Raw genomic sequence first — 16383 nt, 5'->3', positions numbered from 1 at the left:
AACAAAATTCACTTAGGGCAAAAGTGAAATACAACATCTTAAAAACATGCAGCACACTTGCCTCATTGATCATGGTTCCTTTTTGTATTTGAGTGGGCAAGGAGGAATTCTTAATTAGGACACAGGAACTTTAAATGCCCATGTTTTAAAAGACTATCTGTAAAAGTGAGTTCTGCTGTTGATTCTGGCCTTGTAAACATAATGCAGCATGAAATGTCCATTCACATTCATGTCAATGTGATTTATTTATCCCAAGCCCAAGCTGCAGGGGGCTTTCCGGATTTCAGCATATGAAGGATGAGAATAACACGAACATGCCAGAGAGGGAAGGATCTTAGCCAGTGGTTTACTCTGATACAGCACAGACATTGGGACTGAAGTCTCACCATCTATTTTTCTCTTGAATATTTTTGACAGGCATAAAGATGAGAAACTGATCAAATGCAGTCAGTATGATGGTCTTATAGAATTGGCAACAATCTGTGCCCTTTGCAACGATTCTTCTCTGGATTTCAATGAGGTAAGTATCTCCTCCTAATTCAAGAGGGGGAGCAAAGTGGTTGCTGTTGCTCTCCTATGTTAGAAAGGGCTGCAGCACAAGTATCAAGGTACATTCCTCCCATCCTCTTTGATTAAGGGTATTTATCTGTTCACAGGAACAGATACTTTTCCTCAAGGTTGTGTTTGTTTAGTCTTTTATGCACCTCTTTTCCAGCAGTTGTGTCCAAGACGACTTTCTCAGTTGTTTTCAGTTATTAAATCTGTACAAATACATAGCAAACGAAATAAATAAAAGTATACAGCAAATGAAATAACAATTCAGCAACAAGATATCCAAACCAAGGCATCAAGTGAAAACAACTAAAAACAGCCACAGACTGAATCAGATTTTAATGTTGCATCTAAATATCAACAATGTAGGTCTTGACCAGACATCCCCACTAAGGGAATTTAAGAAGTGGGGTTTCCACAATCCAACATATTTATACTTTCCTGATAGATGCATTTCTGACACCTGTAAAAGAAGCTTTGTGTGCATATCTACTATCTAGGTATTTTTCTGAATCCTGTGAAAAGTGACTGTGCCTGCACCAGTTAGTTTTTCATGATCTGGGAAACGTATAGTTTTATCTTGGTGCTGAAGAGCTTTGGTGTTGTATGAAACAGTGCATACATGAATTCATACAAAGGACTCAGTGACAGATATGAGAGCACCTAAGTCTGAAGCTAAACAGGTGTGAACTTGAACAGTCCCTTGAATTAGTCTGGAAACTCCATTTTACAGCCAAATGGGGGCTTTGCATCGAGCGGGAGTGCAGGAGTAAGGAAAAAAATGGGGAAAGAAGGCCGGAAGAAAGAGGCGCTTGTACACATGGTTGGTTATACAATATTAGCTTGAAAAAGCACTTCCATAATGAGTGCTGGTTGAGATGCACCTTTAAAATAGTTAGGCAGAACACTAACTAAGGAACAGCCAAGGGAAGTGGGCTTTTGAGACAAGGTAGTGTATTCTTCTAATTAACAAATAGGTTTTCTTATGCTGAGCCTGTGCTGATAGTCCCCATACCAACTGCAAAGAATGTGACTTACACATACAAATAAAAGACAGTGACCTTTTTGGTGCTGAGCAGGACAGAGGAAGGTAAAATGTTTGGATAAAGGAGCATAAATAATAGGCAAGGGTTAACATAGCAGAACATGCAGGACAGTTATGCTTCTTTGGGTTGTTTATGCAAAAGTTGATCTAGAAGGAAGTAACTTGATAGATGCAGTGGGGAGAAAGGTCACAGACATGAGTGGAAGAAGTCAAAGTGTAAGGCTGCAGAGTGAATCAAGAGAAAGTAGTAGACTGCCGGGAACGAAACCCTTAGAAACTAGGGCTTGAAGTGTCATTAGGAAGTATAGACAAGTATGAGTAAACACTTGAAAGGGCTGATGTGGCTTAGACTTATGTTCTCACTGTGCCAGTCTACTTACTGCTACAAAATGGGGGCCTCTTATGGCACTTCAGGTACAAATGCAAGTCAAGGTAAGCCCCCCCCCCCCCGTAGGTCTTCGTGTGCTGGAAAAGGAAGCAATAATTGATACAGTACAAAAATATATTTTCAATAAAATCCATTATTGCATAAATAGATTTTATTACAAATTCTGGTTTTGTTTTCATTTTAAATAAGAATTTTTGGGTGTCTGTTATCAAGAAGACTCCCAAGATATGTAAGTGATAGGCAAACTGTGATGTTAATCATGCTAATAACATTTTTGTTAAAGGCTAAAGGAGTGTACGAAAAGGTTGGTGAAGCCACAGAGACTGCCCTCACGTGTCTGGTGGAGAAGATGAATGTGTTTGACACAGAGTTGAAAGGACTGTCCAGAATTGAACGGGCGAACGCTTGCAACTCGGTCAGTACTTCTGAAGTAATACACAGCAGAGAACCAAGTGAAACTCTTCTCCTTTCATGCAGGTTCATTGCACTGCAATTCTGACTTCTCCATCTTCCCACCTCCTTCCTGCAGGTGATAAAGCAACTCATGAAGAAAGAGTTCACCCTTGAATTCTCAAGGGATAGAAAGTCCATGTCGGTGTACTGCACTCCAAACAAGCCCAGCCGGACTACTATGAGCAAGATGTTCGTTAAGGCAAGTATGCTTCATGGAAGCAGGCAGTTGTACTCAGCTACAAGGCAGCATGGCTCTTGAAGTTGTGCCAGAGCAAAATTGCAGTGGCGTCTCAAAAAATAAATCTGTGCTTAGTAGTGTTCGACCCCTGCAGTTGAGTGAGCTACTTTAATTTTATTTTAATTTTTTCCCCTTGATGGCTTTGTACTGTGAAGGCAAGTGATTGTGATTCTGATCTTTCCTGGAAGGCTAATTGGCTCCCACTTTGTGCTCCTGCAGGGTGCCCCCGAGGGAGTAATTGACAGATGTACACACATCCGGGTTGGAAGCACTAAAGTGCCATTGACACCAGGAATTAAGCAGAAGATCATGAGCGTCATTCGAGAGTGGGGCACAGGTCGAGATACCCTGCGCTGCTTGGCTTTAGCAACACACGACAATCCACTAAGAAGGGAAGACATGAAATTAGAGGATTCTGCAAATTTCATTACTTACGAGGTTGGTTAACTGTCAAATTGCAGCTTGAGGAGAATGGCAGAAGTTTCCTAAAACAAAGTGAGTTTTGTCTTTGGATGGAAACACCAAGTGAGCCACTCGGAGCTCCTTGGAGGAAGGGATGTAGCTGATGTTAGTTTGTAACATTTAGCATCTCCATCCTAGTACCATCCTAATATATTGTGCATTTATCACTAGGCATCCTGGGTCGTGTTCATGCCCTTGCAACTAACACAGCTGGTGATAAACCCCACCTAATCCTAGGCTACAAAAATTTACCTAGGGCTGTCTAGTCTCCATTCCTTACCTATAGAATGGGAACAGTAGCAACTGACCTCTGTGGATTGTTGGGAAGATGAACAAATTAAAACAAAAATGTTGTACAAGCAGTAATAGCAGTGCTTTTTTCCTAGAAAAATAGGTACTCATCATGAGGTTGTTACAGTAAGTGCCACACTCTTTAACCCAAAAAAGAGGCTTCAGTACTGCGTACCCTTGAGTACCCCCTCGAAAAAAAAAACCTGACAAGTAATAGTATAACAATGGTAAAAGACATATTAGTTCTGTTCAGCAGCTTACGGGTGTGTGCCTTTTACCTTGTTACTGGAAAATCTGAATGCTTAATGAGGTTTATTCTTGTTTCAGACCAATTTGACATTTGTGGGCTGTGTGGGGATGCTGGATCCCCCACGAATTGAAGTGGCATCATCCATAAAGTTATGCCGGCAAGCTGGTATTCGTGTGATTATGATAACAGGGGACAACAAGGGGACAGCAGTGGCCATCTGTCGTCGCATTGGCATCTTTGGGGAAGAAGAAGACGTCACCACGAGAGCCTTTACAGGGCGTGAGTTTGATGAACTTTCCCCGGCTGCCCAGAGGGACGCTTGCCTAAATGCGCGCTGCTTTGCCCGTGTGGAGCCTTCCCATAAGTCTAAGATTGTTGAGTTTCTCCAGTCTTTTGATGAGATCACAGCTATGGTAAGTGTGAGAAGTGGGGCATTGGATAGGCGGCAACTTCTTGTGTAGAGAAAGATCTGTGTACTAGTTGAGGGGAGGGGTCTTTATGCATTTTACGGAGGTTCCAAACAGTTCTCTCCCAGCATGAAGATGCAGAATAGGATAGAACGTACATTAGTCCGCCCTAACTTGCTGCCCAGTTATCAGATGATGAAGATGGGGCTGTGCTTGGAACCAGTTCTGCTGTATGCTGGCACAATGGGCTGTGTCAGTGCCAGCTTTTCAAACTTTCTCTTTCAGACTGGAGATGGTGTAAATGATGCCCCAGCACTGAAGAAAGCAGAGATTGGCATTGCTATGGGGTCAGGCACTGCAGTGGCAAAGACAGCTTCAGAAATGGTGCTGGCTGATGACAACTTCTCGACCATTGTAGCAGCTGTGGAAGAGGGACGTGCAATCTACAATAACATGAAACAATTCATTCGCTACCTCATCTCCTCCAATGTCGGAGAGGTCGTATGGTAGGTGTGCCAAGCAATCTAAACTCCCCTCAAGAACTGCACAAGTGAACTTTGTTGATATAAATTGAGCTGGTCTGGCCTCCTGGGACAAATTCAATCCAGAGGTGGCTGACAAGTGACTTAGGGAACCTTTCCCATCCCCCCTTAAACAGAAGAAAATGTCAGAGGATGGATTTGGAGAGTTCTTAGTGGCAACTCAGCTCTGGACAGTTTGTTAGCAAAGACCATAGATATGCCAAACCAGAGAGCTTTTAAGTGCAAACTAGAGTTTTAAGTGTAACAATGTATTCTTTAGAACCACTTCTGCTGTTTTGGGTAATGAAAGAGTGGTTTGCAAAGACACACTGAATGTCCCTAGTTGCCAACGACTATCATTCTCATCCCACTTTCAATGCAGCACTCAAGTTCTCCTTTCCATAGGCTGCATAGGACTTGCCTTGGTTGTCAAATAGCGTCAAGAACTGTTAGGATTGCAGCCAGTTTGAATACTTGACTCTTAAATAGTTGTAACCCAGTTTCCTCTCATGCTGTGAAAACCCGAAGTACAACATATCCATTAAATCCTTCAGTTGACATGATTAATCTTACTTCTGCTCTTTTTTTGACAGTATCTTCCTGACTGCTGCCTTGGGTTTCCCTGAAGCTTTAATTCCTGTGCAGCTGTTGTGGGTAAACCTTGTGACTGATGGACTCCCTGCTACCGCTCTGGGATTCAACCCCCCTGATCTTGACATCATGGACAAACCACCTCGTAATCCCAAAGAGCCCTTGATCTCTGGGTGGCTCTTCTTCCGCTACTTGGCCATTGGATGTGAGTGTTGATTTTGGATTTGCGAACCCCTGGATAGAACAAGAGGTTTTCTGCTTTCCCCCTTCCCTCATTCCCAGTACCTCCCTGTTCCCTTCCCTTCTCCTCTTGGCTCTTGCACAAGTGAGTCCAATTAGGGCAGCAGCATGGCATCAGCCGGTCCGCATTGCAATTTGGCAGAATGGTAGAAGTTAGCTTAAAGGTACTGATGCTGTTGCTGCATCCTTTCCTCCTCACCTTCCTTTCGCTTGGCAGTTGCTAATCTTGCAGAAGATGGCTGGAAAGTGCCACTTGGACCATTGTCTCTCAAACTTGGGTCGCCAGCTGTTGTTGGACTGCAACTTTCATCATCCCTAGCTAGCAGGACCAGTGGTCAGGGGTGATAGGAGTTGTAGTCCAACAACAGCTGGGGACCCAGGTTTGAGAAACTCACTTTGAACAGTTTACCTACCAAGCTAAATCTACTTCTGAACTCTCCATTTTAACTAAGCACCCCAAATGTTTTTTTTAAGCCAGCATTGCCTTGGATTGAATTATCTGATAAAATAATTTGTGTGTGTGTGTTTGTAGAAGAGTTAACTTCCATTAGGCAGGATTTCAGTGGGGAAAGTGTAAGTGTGTCTTGCACAGAGCTCTGGCCCCATCTCTGGGTCTGTTTTTAAATGAGATATGTGGTGCTGGAAAGAATCCAGTTGTGGTTACTTGGCATTCAAGATATGAGCATGGATAGCAATTGCAGGAAATGGGCAAGGGTTACACAGTAATCTATTGTACAGAGGAGAGAAAGTTCAGGTGAGGTGAGCAGGCAACACAGTTGGCCCATTATTCAGCCTAGAAAGAACTAAAATTATTTATTCCCCCCCCCCTTAAGGCTACGTTGGAGCTGCTACGGTGGGAGCTGCTGCTTGGTGGTTTATTGCTGCTGATGGTGGCCCAAGAATTACCTACTACCAGCTGGTAATATTTTCTTCTCAATATTTCAACATTAGCATTTTTGGAATAAGGCTTACATTTTTGTAGTGCTGTTGGCTAACTATGGTGTTTAAGTGGAATGCACTGGTATCTTTTCAAAATAACACCAGTTCTTATCTTTGGAAAGATCTTACACATGTCAAAAAACTAATTCCTGCTTAAAATAAAGATCAGATTAGAGTGTTTAAGAAAAACCTTTGGTTTGTTCAACTTTATAGCTGAACAACAACAAGAATTATAATGATGGTTGATAGCACAAGAGTATTTTGATGAGCTGCAGCCGGGGGACGAGGAGCAGTAATGTCATGAGGGTACTTAACTAGTATTTGTGTTCACATTTTCCAGAGCCATTTTCTTCAGTGCAAAGAGGACAATCCAGATTTTGAAGGTGTTGACTGTGTGGTCTTTGAGTCTCCATACCCTATGACAATGGCACTTTCCGTCTTGGTCACTATAGAGATGTGTAATGCACTCAACAGGTTGGTGTGCTTGAAATGGATGCTTTCATGTGCCGTGTGTCGGTGATGCGAGCTCTAGATTGCATCATGCTATTTGAAGAACTTGCCTTGACTGCAGAAGTTCTGCATTTGGGTGATTTTCACTGTATTTCTGGAATTCAGTGACTTTAGGGATTCAGCTACTTTTACTTTTTTTAACAATGGATTTAAATAAATCAATGAAGGAGCAGTACACAAGATGGGGCAGAAGAAGTAGCTTTTTCATCTGCAGAAACTGAAGAGAAATATTGCCTGCCTTAAGCTTCACAGAACATCTGTCTCGGCACCGTCAGAAGCATTGCAACGTTAGACAGGCTTGATCCAGTGTAATGTAGATATATGGAGCAGGATCTGGGTCAGCAGTTTTTGCAGAACATTGGCAGGGAGCTATTAAAGCAGGTGGACCTTTCACTAGAGAGCTGCTGATGGGTTGTGGGCCTACAAAACTGGGCACTAGGAGAAATGCCTTGTGCTGTAGCACATGCATGCACTTGGTATCTTGGCAGCCAGAACTGGAAAAACCAAAAGAAGCCCCCTGCATTAAGAGTTTTTAAAGCTAGTGGGAGGGGAAAGTAGAGTGGCAGACTCTCTGAGCCTGCCGAAGATAAGAGCTGGTGAAGTGCAGTGGCTTTGAGCAGGAGCTGTGAGCCCTGGGTCAAGTCACACATAGATGGCCTTTAGGCAACTGCTGTGAACTGTGGAGCTTTATGTAGGCCTTCATTCTTTTTTCCAGCCTGTCAGAGAACCAGTCCCTGTTGCGGATGCCTCCTTGGGAGAACGTCTGGCTGCTGGGTTCCATTTGCTTGTCCATGTCTCTTCACTTCCTTATCCTCTACGTGGAGCCACTGCCAGTAAGTTTGCATAGCTCATGTCCCAGGACAAGTCTTGAACCAAGCAAGAAAAGCTCTTGGTCATCCCCAGCTCTCTTGGCCCTCAGCTCAGTCAAAAGGCTTCACCAATAATGCTATTTCTCTTCCATTCCCCAGCTGATCTTCCAGATCACACCTCTGAATCTGACCCAGTGGCTGATGGTGTTGAAAATCTCGCTGCCTGTCATCCTGCTGGACGAGACACTTAAATTTGCGGCCCGTAACTACCTAGAGCCTGGTAAAGATAGTGTGCCGCCTGCCACCAAGCCACGCTCTTTGTCCGCATGCACCGAAGGGATTTCCTGGCCGTTTGTGTTCATTACCCTACCCTTGATGATTTGGCTGTATAGCACAGACACTAACTTTAGCGACATGTTCTTGTCTTGACCTGAAGAGATAACAGTTTGACAGAGAGATGTTTAACTTAAGTCAATTTTTTTATTGTTTAAAGCAATTGTCTTATTCTGCTGAATTTTCACATGAACATATTTGCCGGTGTCTGAGGTTCCATATTCTATGCCGGCCCTTCCCCGTCCCGCCGCCCTCCAGATACCTGCTGTTACAACTCCCATCAGCCACAGCCAGCCCACCTGTGCTTGCTAGGCCCAGTGGGAGTTGTACCCCAGGCACCTGGGAGGGGCGCCAGGTTGTGGAAGGGCTGATCTAGACGTTTTGGGTTTTTTCTTTTACTTCCCCTGACCCGACTCCAGTGGGGGAGTAGCATTTCTCCCCACCCCCTTTTATACACATCTAGGGTGTCCATTGACATGTACAGAGAAATTTAACACTATTTTATGCAAATATTTTTTGTAGAGGAGAAGCATGTACAGTGTTCTGTTTAATAGTCAACTCATCCTTGTAAAAACAAACAAAAAAGTGCTTTGCGGGGGGAGTGCCAGTGGACACTATATTGAGCAAACTGTAATTGGTAGCAGATTTTAGGGAATGAATGTTTTTGTGTGTGTTTTCTTAAACTAAAAAGCATGCAATTGTTTATGTCTTCTGCATGGTCACCTAATCTTAATTTGTCATTCAGCTGGTTTTTTTCTGCACTGGGCAGATGTATACTGCTACCTCAGTATCTACCCCCCTTTTTTGCCCTTTCCAATATTTTTAAATAACAACTGAATCTTGTTTACACCTGTATTTGTAAGAGGTATGCTTATTTTTGCTGGTGCAGAAAATACCACTCCAGGGGCAACCTATTACTGTTCTCCTCCTCAACCCCCCCATCACATGTAGATTTTTTTTTTTTAAAAAAAATATTATTTATTTAAATATCTTATGTATTTTTATTGTAACAGCATTTTCACCAGCATTGGCCACTTTGGGATGGTGGGGAGAAGCAGGAAAGGTAAAAGGCTACCTGGATAGACTTCAGGCAAAGCAAAAAATAAAAAAAATAAACTTTTTTTAATTGAGAAAATTTTGTTTCTCATTTCATTTATACCTTGGAGGCTGCTCCATTTTAATTAGCAAAATCCATGCGTCAATATTTTTTGTGCTCTTTTTTTTTAAGTGGGGGCATTCATAATGGGACCTGGAAACAAAGGAGTTGCGTTTGCACAGCTGGAGTTCTCACAGGGTCTTTTTTTGGTTAGGTCTCTTAACTCTCAGTGCCACATCTTGGGATATAGTCTGCTGGCCACATCTTACCCTGAAGTGGCAAAGTAACAAATTTGTGTGTGTGTGTGCGTGTGCGTGTTACGTCTCTGTGTGTGTTTTTGTAAAATCTGTAAATACCACATGACCAAATGAACATATTGTATAGAACTATTTTTATTTTTAATGTGGCACTAACCACCATCATTCTATTGCGATAAATGTTACCGCATGTTGTGTTTCCCCCCCTCCAAATTGAGTCCTGTATCAACAATGTGTAAGTTCATTAACAGTCCTAACTGTGTGGTGTTTCTCTCCAATGCCTTCCAACATTCATCGACTGAAGTGAGTATCTCTCTTCCATTTCACCATTCCAGTGGTGATGTGCTGTGTTAAAAAAAGATAGCATATGCTGTATACATGTCAAAGAATAAATGCTAATTTTCCCTTCATTCCATGCTGCGTTTTGTCAGATATTCTGCTGTGCTACATTATTATCACCACTCTTCACATTCTGCCTCCAGTATCATAAGGCTCAGGTGTCTTGAAGAACAAGCATATTTTGCACCCCCAATTTCTATCGGGTTAAATCTTTAGAACCAAGCTAGCAAGACCTGTGCCCTGAAAGTATTAGAGAATTAACAGCGTTTCCCCTTCCTAAATTCACATTAAACTCTTCCTTAGCAACCGTCAGCACCTCCAGGGTGGCTTTGCTGCAGTGGAAGCTTTTTTAGATAATCTAATTTGTCTTCCCTACATCTCAAAAGTAATAGACATCCTTGAGCATGGGTCCCAATTAGCTGGTTGTAGTTTTCATACTGTACTTTGATGCTCTTGGACAACTTCTTTGTTTTGTTATAAAGGTGTCATGAACCAGTCCAGATAACAGGTATTAACTTCAGAAGGCCAAAGGTCTTCCAGTTACATTCTCTCAGGTATTGTGTTTCTAACAGAACAGTATCTTAATAGTTCTCAGTGAGTAGAGACTCTTCTTGTGTCCCACAAAAACAGCAACAGAGCAGTCGAATGAACATAACACGGTTGAATGCCGAGGGACTGGGGGGCATGTTCTGTCAAAAAGGCAGATAGCATGCTGGCTTTGCAGTGTTTTTCAGTCACCTGCTAGGGCACTCTTCGTTTAGGAGTTGGATGGATTAAAATTTGGCAAGAGTCCTTTGAAGAGTCTGTGACTAGCACAGAATGCTTAGTGATGGGTAAGCTCAAAGTGCTCTGGGGTGTAAAGTGAAATCCCTTGCAGATGGAAGGTTTCACTAGCAGACGTGTTAAAAATGTGGACCTTGCAACTCAGGAGTGTGTTAGGAGCACAGCAGCAAGCAGTAAGCAGCCTTCTTAGGCAAAGTTTTCATGTCATCCTAAATCTAGACTCTAGTGCTGACCTTAGTGCACACGCTATCTATCTCCACACCTCCTTGCCTTGGTCTGGTTTTGCCGCCAGTCTACTGAGCTTGGAAATGGGAATCAGCACGATATTATCAGTGCAGGCTGACTTCTGTGACAGGGATAGCTAATCTGTGACCTGCCAGATATTGCTGGACTACAACTTTGTCTCTGACCATTCTCTGCTACTCATTGGGGCTAAAAACACTGCCAAAGGTAGCTCAGTTAAGTAGAGCATGGTGCTGATAATGCCAAGGTTGCAGGTTTGATCCCTGTATGGGATAGCTACACATCCCTATGTTGCAGGGGGTTGGACTAAATGATCTTTGGAGTCCCTTCCAACTCACTGGGCCTAATGGAAGCTGGGAGTCAAACAGCATCTTCAAGGCCACGGATTAGCCATTCATAGGCAGGCCCAGAAGCATCACCTTCTGGCTTCTTGACACCTGCACTATAGATTGGCCATATTCTGTCTAGCTGTAGGTCTCTGATTTCCTTCAGCTGTCCCTTCCTTGCTCCTCACAAAAGTAAACACAAAGACAGCCCCAATGTATCTCAGTATTTTATTTAACATTCTCAAAGTAAGAGTACAGGTCCCTTTCTTGATGGGATTATAATCTCAGATTTGACGGGGGGGGGGGTTGAGCAGAGAAAACTCTTTCTCAGTTACATGGATTTAGGAGGACTAAGCAGGTATGCCAAAGACCTCACAGGAGGCTGGGGGAGGTTTTGAAGAGGAAGCAAGAAATGGCATTGTGCAAATGTTCTAGGAAGCAGCATCACCCATGAAGGTCTGGAAGGGAGAAAGAGCAGAGTTAAGAGGAAGCTAAAACTTTCAGAGGTCCCTTACTAAACACTAAGCATATTTGGGGAACAAGAATCCTTTATGTCTGGACTCTTATGTGTGTGAATGTACACATGAAAAGCCCAGCTTAACCAAATGAAAATCGAAACCACGGTGGAAGTCCCTATTTCAGTTACTCATCTTTACAAGTGGCAGTGAGCTTGGGCGATGCTGGTGGCAGAGGCTGGTGGCACTTGGAATGCCAGCCACATTTGAAGGGCCACGCAGGTAAGGGCAGGTTACCAAAATTGCTGTTTCTGAAAAGCAATGGAGCACACCAGTAACTTTCAAGCCCACTTGTAAGAGGGTTCTTGCACGGATATCCATTTAGCCCAAATTGTTAACAACTTGGAGTGTTTGTAAAGGTAGACAGTTCTTTATTTTTTTTATTTAAAAAATCTGTTGTGTTTCGATCTGCCTTCCATTTCTCACTGTGCTTTTCAGTTGGTTTAGACTGTTCTTGTCTCAGTGTTTCTCACCCAGATGAGGAGACATCTGCATAGCTGTATAGGGCGGTGGCACAGAATCCTGTGACCATCCCAATGGTGCCAGACTTCAAATCCCAACAGTCCCAACCACTATGGTCAAGGGGGATGATGGGAATTGAGGTCCAACCACATAGGATAGGCACGGCTGGGTAGATGAGTCAATAGTCTAATTGGTATAGAATAGCTTCAACGTTAATCTCTGAAGTACAGCTCCAGCACACTGGCCTTGCTCCTTCGTCTCTCATCCCCCTTTTGACTGAATTAGGGAGATAATAAGACATATGTTTGTGGTATGGTAAGCCATCTAGTTAAATGATATTTGCAATTCACAAGGCCAGTTATGGTAAGCAATATATTTCCCCAAGGGAAGCACACATTCTGCCAGGAGGTAAGATGGCTAGTCATCAACTTTTCCATTAGTGAAGCTTTTTCAAAGTGCTTTGAACCTTGCAGTGACCCCTTCCTCCAACCTGGTGCCTTCTAGGTGATGTTGGATTTCACAACTCCCGTCCGCCCCAGCCAACATGGCCCATGGGCAAGGGGGATGGGAGTAGCAACCCACAAAGCATCTGGAGGATACATTTGATTAATAACTTGACTTAGTCCACAGCATTTTGGAGTGAAGCTTTCTTTTCTGATAAACATTCAACAATTTAGATGTTAAAAGAATGGCCAATTTGTGTTTATTTTCTCCCCATTTGTTTACCAGTACAAGTGGTGTCTTAAATCAACAGGGGATTTTTTATTGTTTAAACTGAATGCAAAGCAGCTTTGGTTTCGCTTAAATTAGTGTTTAATATTGGGGAATCTTAACTCTGTGGTGATAAAATGCAGTACAGCAGTTCTAGTGTCTCCCAAGGATGCAGCCAATAAGAGGCTTGAACGATGAGCAAACTGGATGGGTGAGGCGTAGCTAAAAACAGCCCAAGTTGTCTGTCCTTGCACCTGTCTTGTTTTACTTTTTGCACTTCTTAACCATCGTTTCCCTAATTTCTGCTTATTGCATTAAAACAAACAATAATAATGAAACACTAACACAGAGAGTAAAAAGATCTGCATATTTTCTAACACAAACACTGTGGGACAGGATACTGCAGTTGTACAATAACGGAGTTGAAAATTGCTATAGAACAGCAGAAGCAAATAGGGCAGGGGCTGAATCATGATGCAAGCTTCATTCTGGACAAGGCAGGTGTAAGGATTTGGGGCACACGCCCAGGGCACCAATTGGCACAAAATGTCCACGTGCAAAGGAGCTGGCCAACCAGGCAATGCACCAGCGATGTTGGTGTGTCTTCAACCAGCCTCTACCTGCCAGCCCTCTTACTCAAAGAAAACCAGGGAGCGGGGGGGGGGGGGGCGGTGCTGTTGTCAGCTTCCTCCTCCTTAGTCTCAGTGTTGACGTTGCAGAAGAGGAGGAAGGGGGCAAATTGAGACTGAGTTGGTGCTGCCCATCATTGGCTCAGGCAGAGGCCATCGCTGGCTCTAGTTCCCCCTATTGTTGGGGGTTTCTGCCTTCCATTCTGCCAGCCATCAATGTCCACATGTTAACTCTGGGCAAGTAAAGTTGGTGGGTGGGGTCTCAACAGGACTCTGCCTTGTAAACAATCTCTTTTGAAATTAAAATATGAAAAGGTCGGGAGGTGTGTCACCCCCCCCCCCAATCCCGGACACCACCCCTGCTCCTGGTTCTTGTATGTCTCCATGAGCACAAGGCTGGCATGCCAGTGGTTCTGGTGGCAAAGCTTTTCTGGAAGGAAGAAGGTTTCAGCAGATGGACTAGCCCTGCAGCCTTTATGTTGTCTCAGCTTTTTAGTGTATTTGGGGGATCAGGGAGAGACAGGCTGGGGAAATACCTTAACTCCTTATTGTACCTATTTGCTTTTAATAATTTCCAAGGTACCAGCTGCATTCCGAACTACTGGGGCATCCTAGACATCCTATGCTAAGGGGACTTGCAGTTGAAAGACCTCCACAAAATACCACAAAATTATTAGAAATTGAGAGAAAGTTTACAAACAAACATTGAATGAGAAGCAGTGCTGTTGCCTGGGGAGAATCTGAAAGGGAGACTGGCTGAATGGACAGCCAGACTGACCTGTTTGCTAGGTGGAAATACGTAAAGGAAGCAAAAATGGACTAACAGAACCACTTCTCTTTTTGCTGCAAAGTTAATTGCATACTAGGAAACTGAATGGTAGGAATTTGTTAGGGCCTGAGAGCTCCAACCTGCTGTGGCTAATCTGTAACTCTTAATTCACCGCAGACAAGCCATTAACAGCCAACAAGTGATGAAAAAGGATGTGTGAACATATTTTGGTTACTCCTCAGGGCTTTGGCAACAGCATTTTTTTCTCACCTCACTAAAGGTTTGGGAGGGAAGGGCTTGTGGAAGGGATGGGAAGCATTCAGAGGCTGTTGGACCACAGCTCCCTTCCTCCTTGGGCACTGGCCAGTATGGCTGGAGCTGATGGGAGTTGGAGTACAATAGTATCTGGCAAGGCCGCAGGTCCCCCATCTTAGTAACTTAACAGTGAAAGGGAAATTTGTCCCTGTGTCCTGGAAATGGACAATTTTACGAAGTACAGTATCTTTAGCCTCCCTTGTACAACAGCTACTAAATAAAAAGATTTGGCAGTTTGGCTAAAGTTTTAAGGATTGACTTATGGGGCAAATAGCGAGTGGAAATCTCTTAACTAGATGTCCTTCCAGCTTTTAATTCTCTGTCATACTTTTCTGATTAACTTGTATTCTCCCATTTGAAAATGAGAGGATGCTTATCAGACTGTTAGAATTTAATTCTATCGCTTTTGAGCCTTTTAAAAATTACAATAATGTCCTTGCTTTTATTAAGCCTTCTTTATCCATCCTTTTCACTAACGTTTTCCCTCTCTCTCTCTCTCTCTCTCTCTTTTTATTTACAGCAAAACTGGAGTAATCACTTAGTCCTAGACAAATTTTGCAGAATTGTAAGGTTAATTTTCTTGCATGCGTCTTTAGGAGCGCATCTACCGAAAACATCTGCATGAGTCTTGTAAATGGGAAAATAAAAATCTCTCCTTAAGGAGGGAGAAAAAAATAGAACTGAAAACTCGTGTTCCACGAAGGAAGTGTGTGGTGCTCTTAAAAAGCTTCAGTTTATATACAGATCTACCAATGTGCAATATGGTTTTTAACTGATAAAACAGACCTCTGCGAAGAAGTTTTGGGGTTGCATGAAGACAAGTCTCCCTAAACTGCTGAGCAAGAATTAATGAGTGGTGATTCGCCAAGTTTTATCTTTTTTCTTTTTCTTTCCATACTTCGTTGTGTAAAATGTCATAGTTTATAAAATGTACAATATTGGACTGTAATGCATGCTTTCAGTTGTAAGTAGCTGATAATCTCTATTGTATCTCAACATAACACTTAAAAACAGCTCTGTACAATATGCAATTCTATTTATACAGGTTCGTTGACAACGGTACTGTTGCTGAACGTTTAAGAAACTGTTAAACCTTCAATTCCATAACTTCAGCTTAAAAAAATAAATCTTGGAGTGTGCAGATAGGTCTATTTTGCACTGTAATAATGTAACTTATTTAAATCTAAAGCCGTAGACACACACCAGTGCAATACACATGTTGTGGTGCATTTTATCTTAACAACAAAAGCCTAATAATGAACCTAGTTCATAAAACAGCATGTGTGACCTTTTTTCTTTGTTAGAAGTTGTAAATAACATTGTCTGATTCAATGCTGATGGTGACAAGCATCACACCTGCCATCCTGGTTTCGGGTAAAATAAACTTATTCTATGATACATAGTTTGTGTGTTTGTTTGGATATGCGTTTAGGAACACGCAAGCTTCCTTGCAAGCTAATTCTAAACACGTTTACTGAGAGCCTGTCCTGCGCATGATGCAGAGGAAGGTGGCAGGATTCTGGACTTCACTGCTTCAAACTATTGGAGAGTGCGCATTTTTAATGTTCCCTGCATACTAAAGCAAAAAATGTCTGCTCCTTTTATATACTGAACTAGAACCTCAGAAAGAGAGAGACAGAGAACGTAAGACCAGCCTGTTGGATCAGGCCAGTGACCCACCCACCCACCAGCCTGTTCTCTCAGTGGCCAACCAGGTTCCACAGTGGGAAACTGGCCAGCAGGGCCTGAGTGGAGCAGGACTCTCCCCACCTGAGATTCCCAGCCTTCGGAGCCAGTCTGCCTCTGATCCTGTAGGTGGCATGTAGCCATTGTGGCTGGGAGCCACTGAGAGCTCTATCCTCTATGACAGTGATGGCCAACTTGGCCCAACTGCTTTGGGACTACAATT

At 43.1% G+C, this 16383-nt stretch overlaps 1 protein-coding gene across 3 annotated transcripts in view; it reads left to right on the top strand.

The window, feature by feature from the left end:
* The window catches only part of ATP2A2 (ATPase sarcoplasmic/endoplasmic reticulum Ca2+ transporting 2), a 52245-nt gene extending 36373 nt beyond the window's left edge, over positions 1-15872 (top strand). The window contains exons 10-21 of one of the 3 annotated variants that reach the window (XR_014506198.1): positions 418-520; positions 2269-2400; positions 2515-2637; positions 2896-3114; positions 3757-4092; positions 4372-4592; positions 5201-5403; positions 6272-6357; positions 6718-6851; positions 7603-7720; positions 7856-9685; positions 14995-15872. Coding sequence is in view for 2 of the 3 variants with exons in the window: in XM_083418907.1 (XP_083275033.1) it covers positions 418-520; positions 2269-2400; positions 2515-2637; positions 2896-3114; positions 3757-4092; positions 4372-4592; positions 5201-5403; positions 6272-6357; positions 6718-6851; positions 7603-7720; positions 7856-8125 (1945 nt within the window). In the remaining variant the exon portion in view is untranslated. Of the gene's footprint in view, positions 1-417; positions 521-2268; positions 2401-2514; positions 2638-2895; positions 3115-3756; positions 4093-4371; positions 4593-5200; positions 5404-6271; positions 6358-6717; positions 6852-7602; positions 7721-7855; positions 9793-14994 lie in introns of those variants that run through there. The other 2 variants (XM_083418908.1, XM_083418907.1) reach the window with 2 other exon arrangements.
* The last annotated feature ends 511 nt before the right edge of the window (positions 15873-16383 follow it).

This window comes from Podarcis tiliguerta, assembly GCF_965153285.1.
Source record: "Podarcis tiliguerta genome assembly, chromosome: 16".
In the NCBI taxonomy this organism is placed as follows: domain Eukaryota; kingdom Metazoa; phylum Chordata; class Lepidosauria; order Squamata; family Lacertidae; genus Podarcis; species Podarcis tiliguerta.
This window is presented reverse-complemented; position numbering and strand designations above follow the sequence as displayed.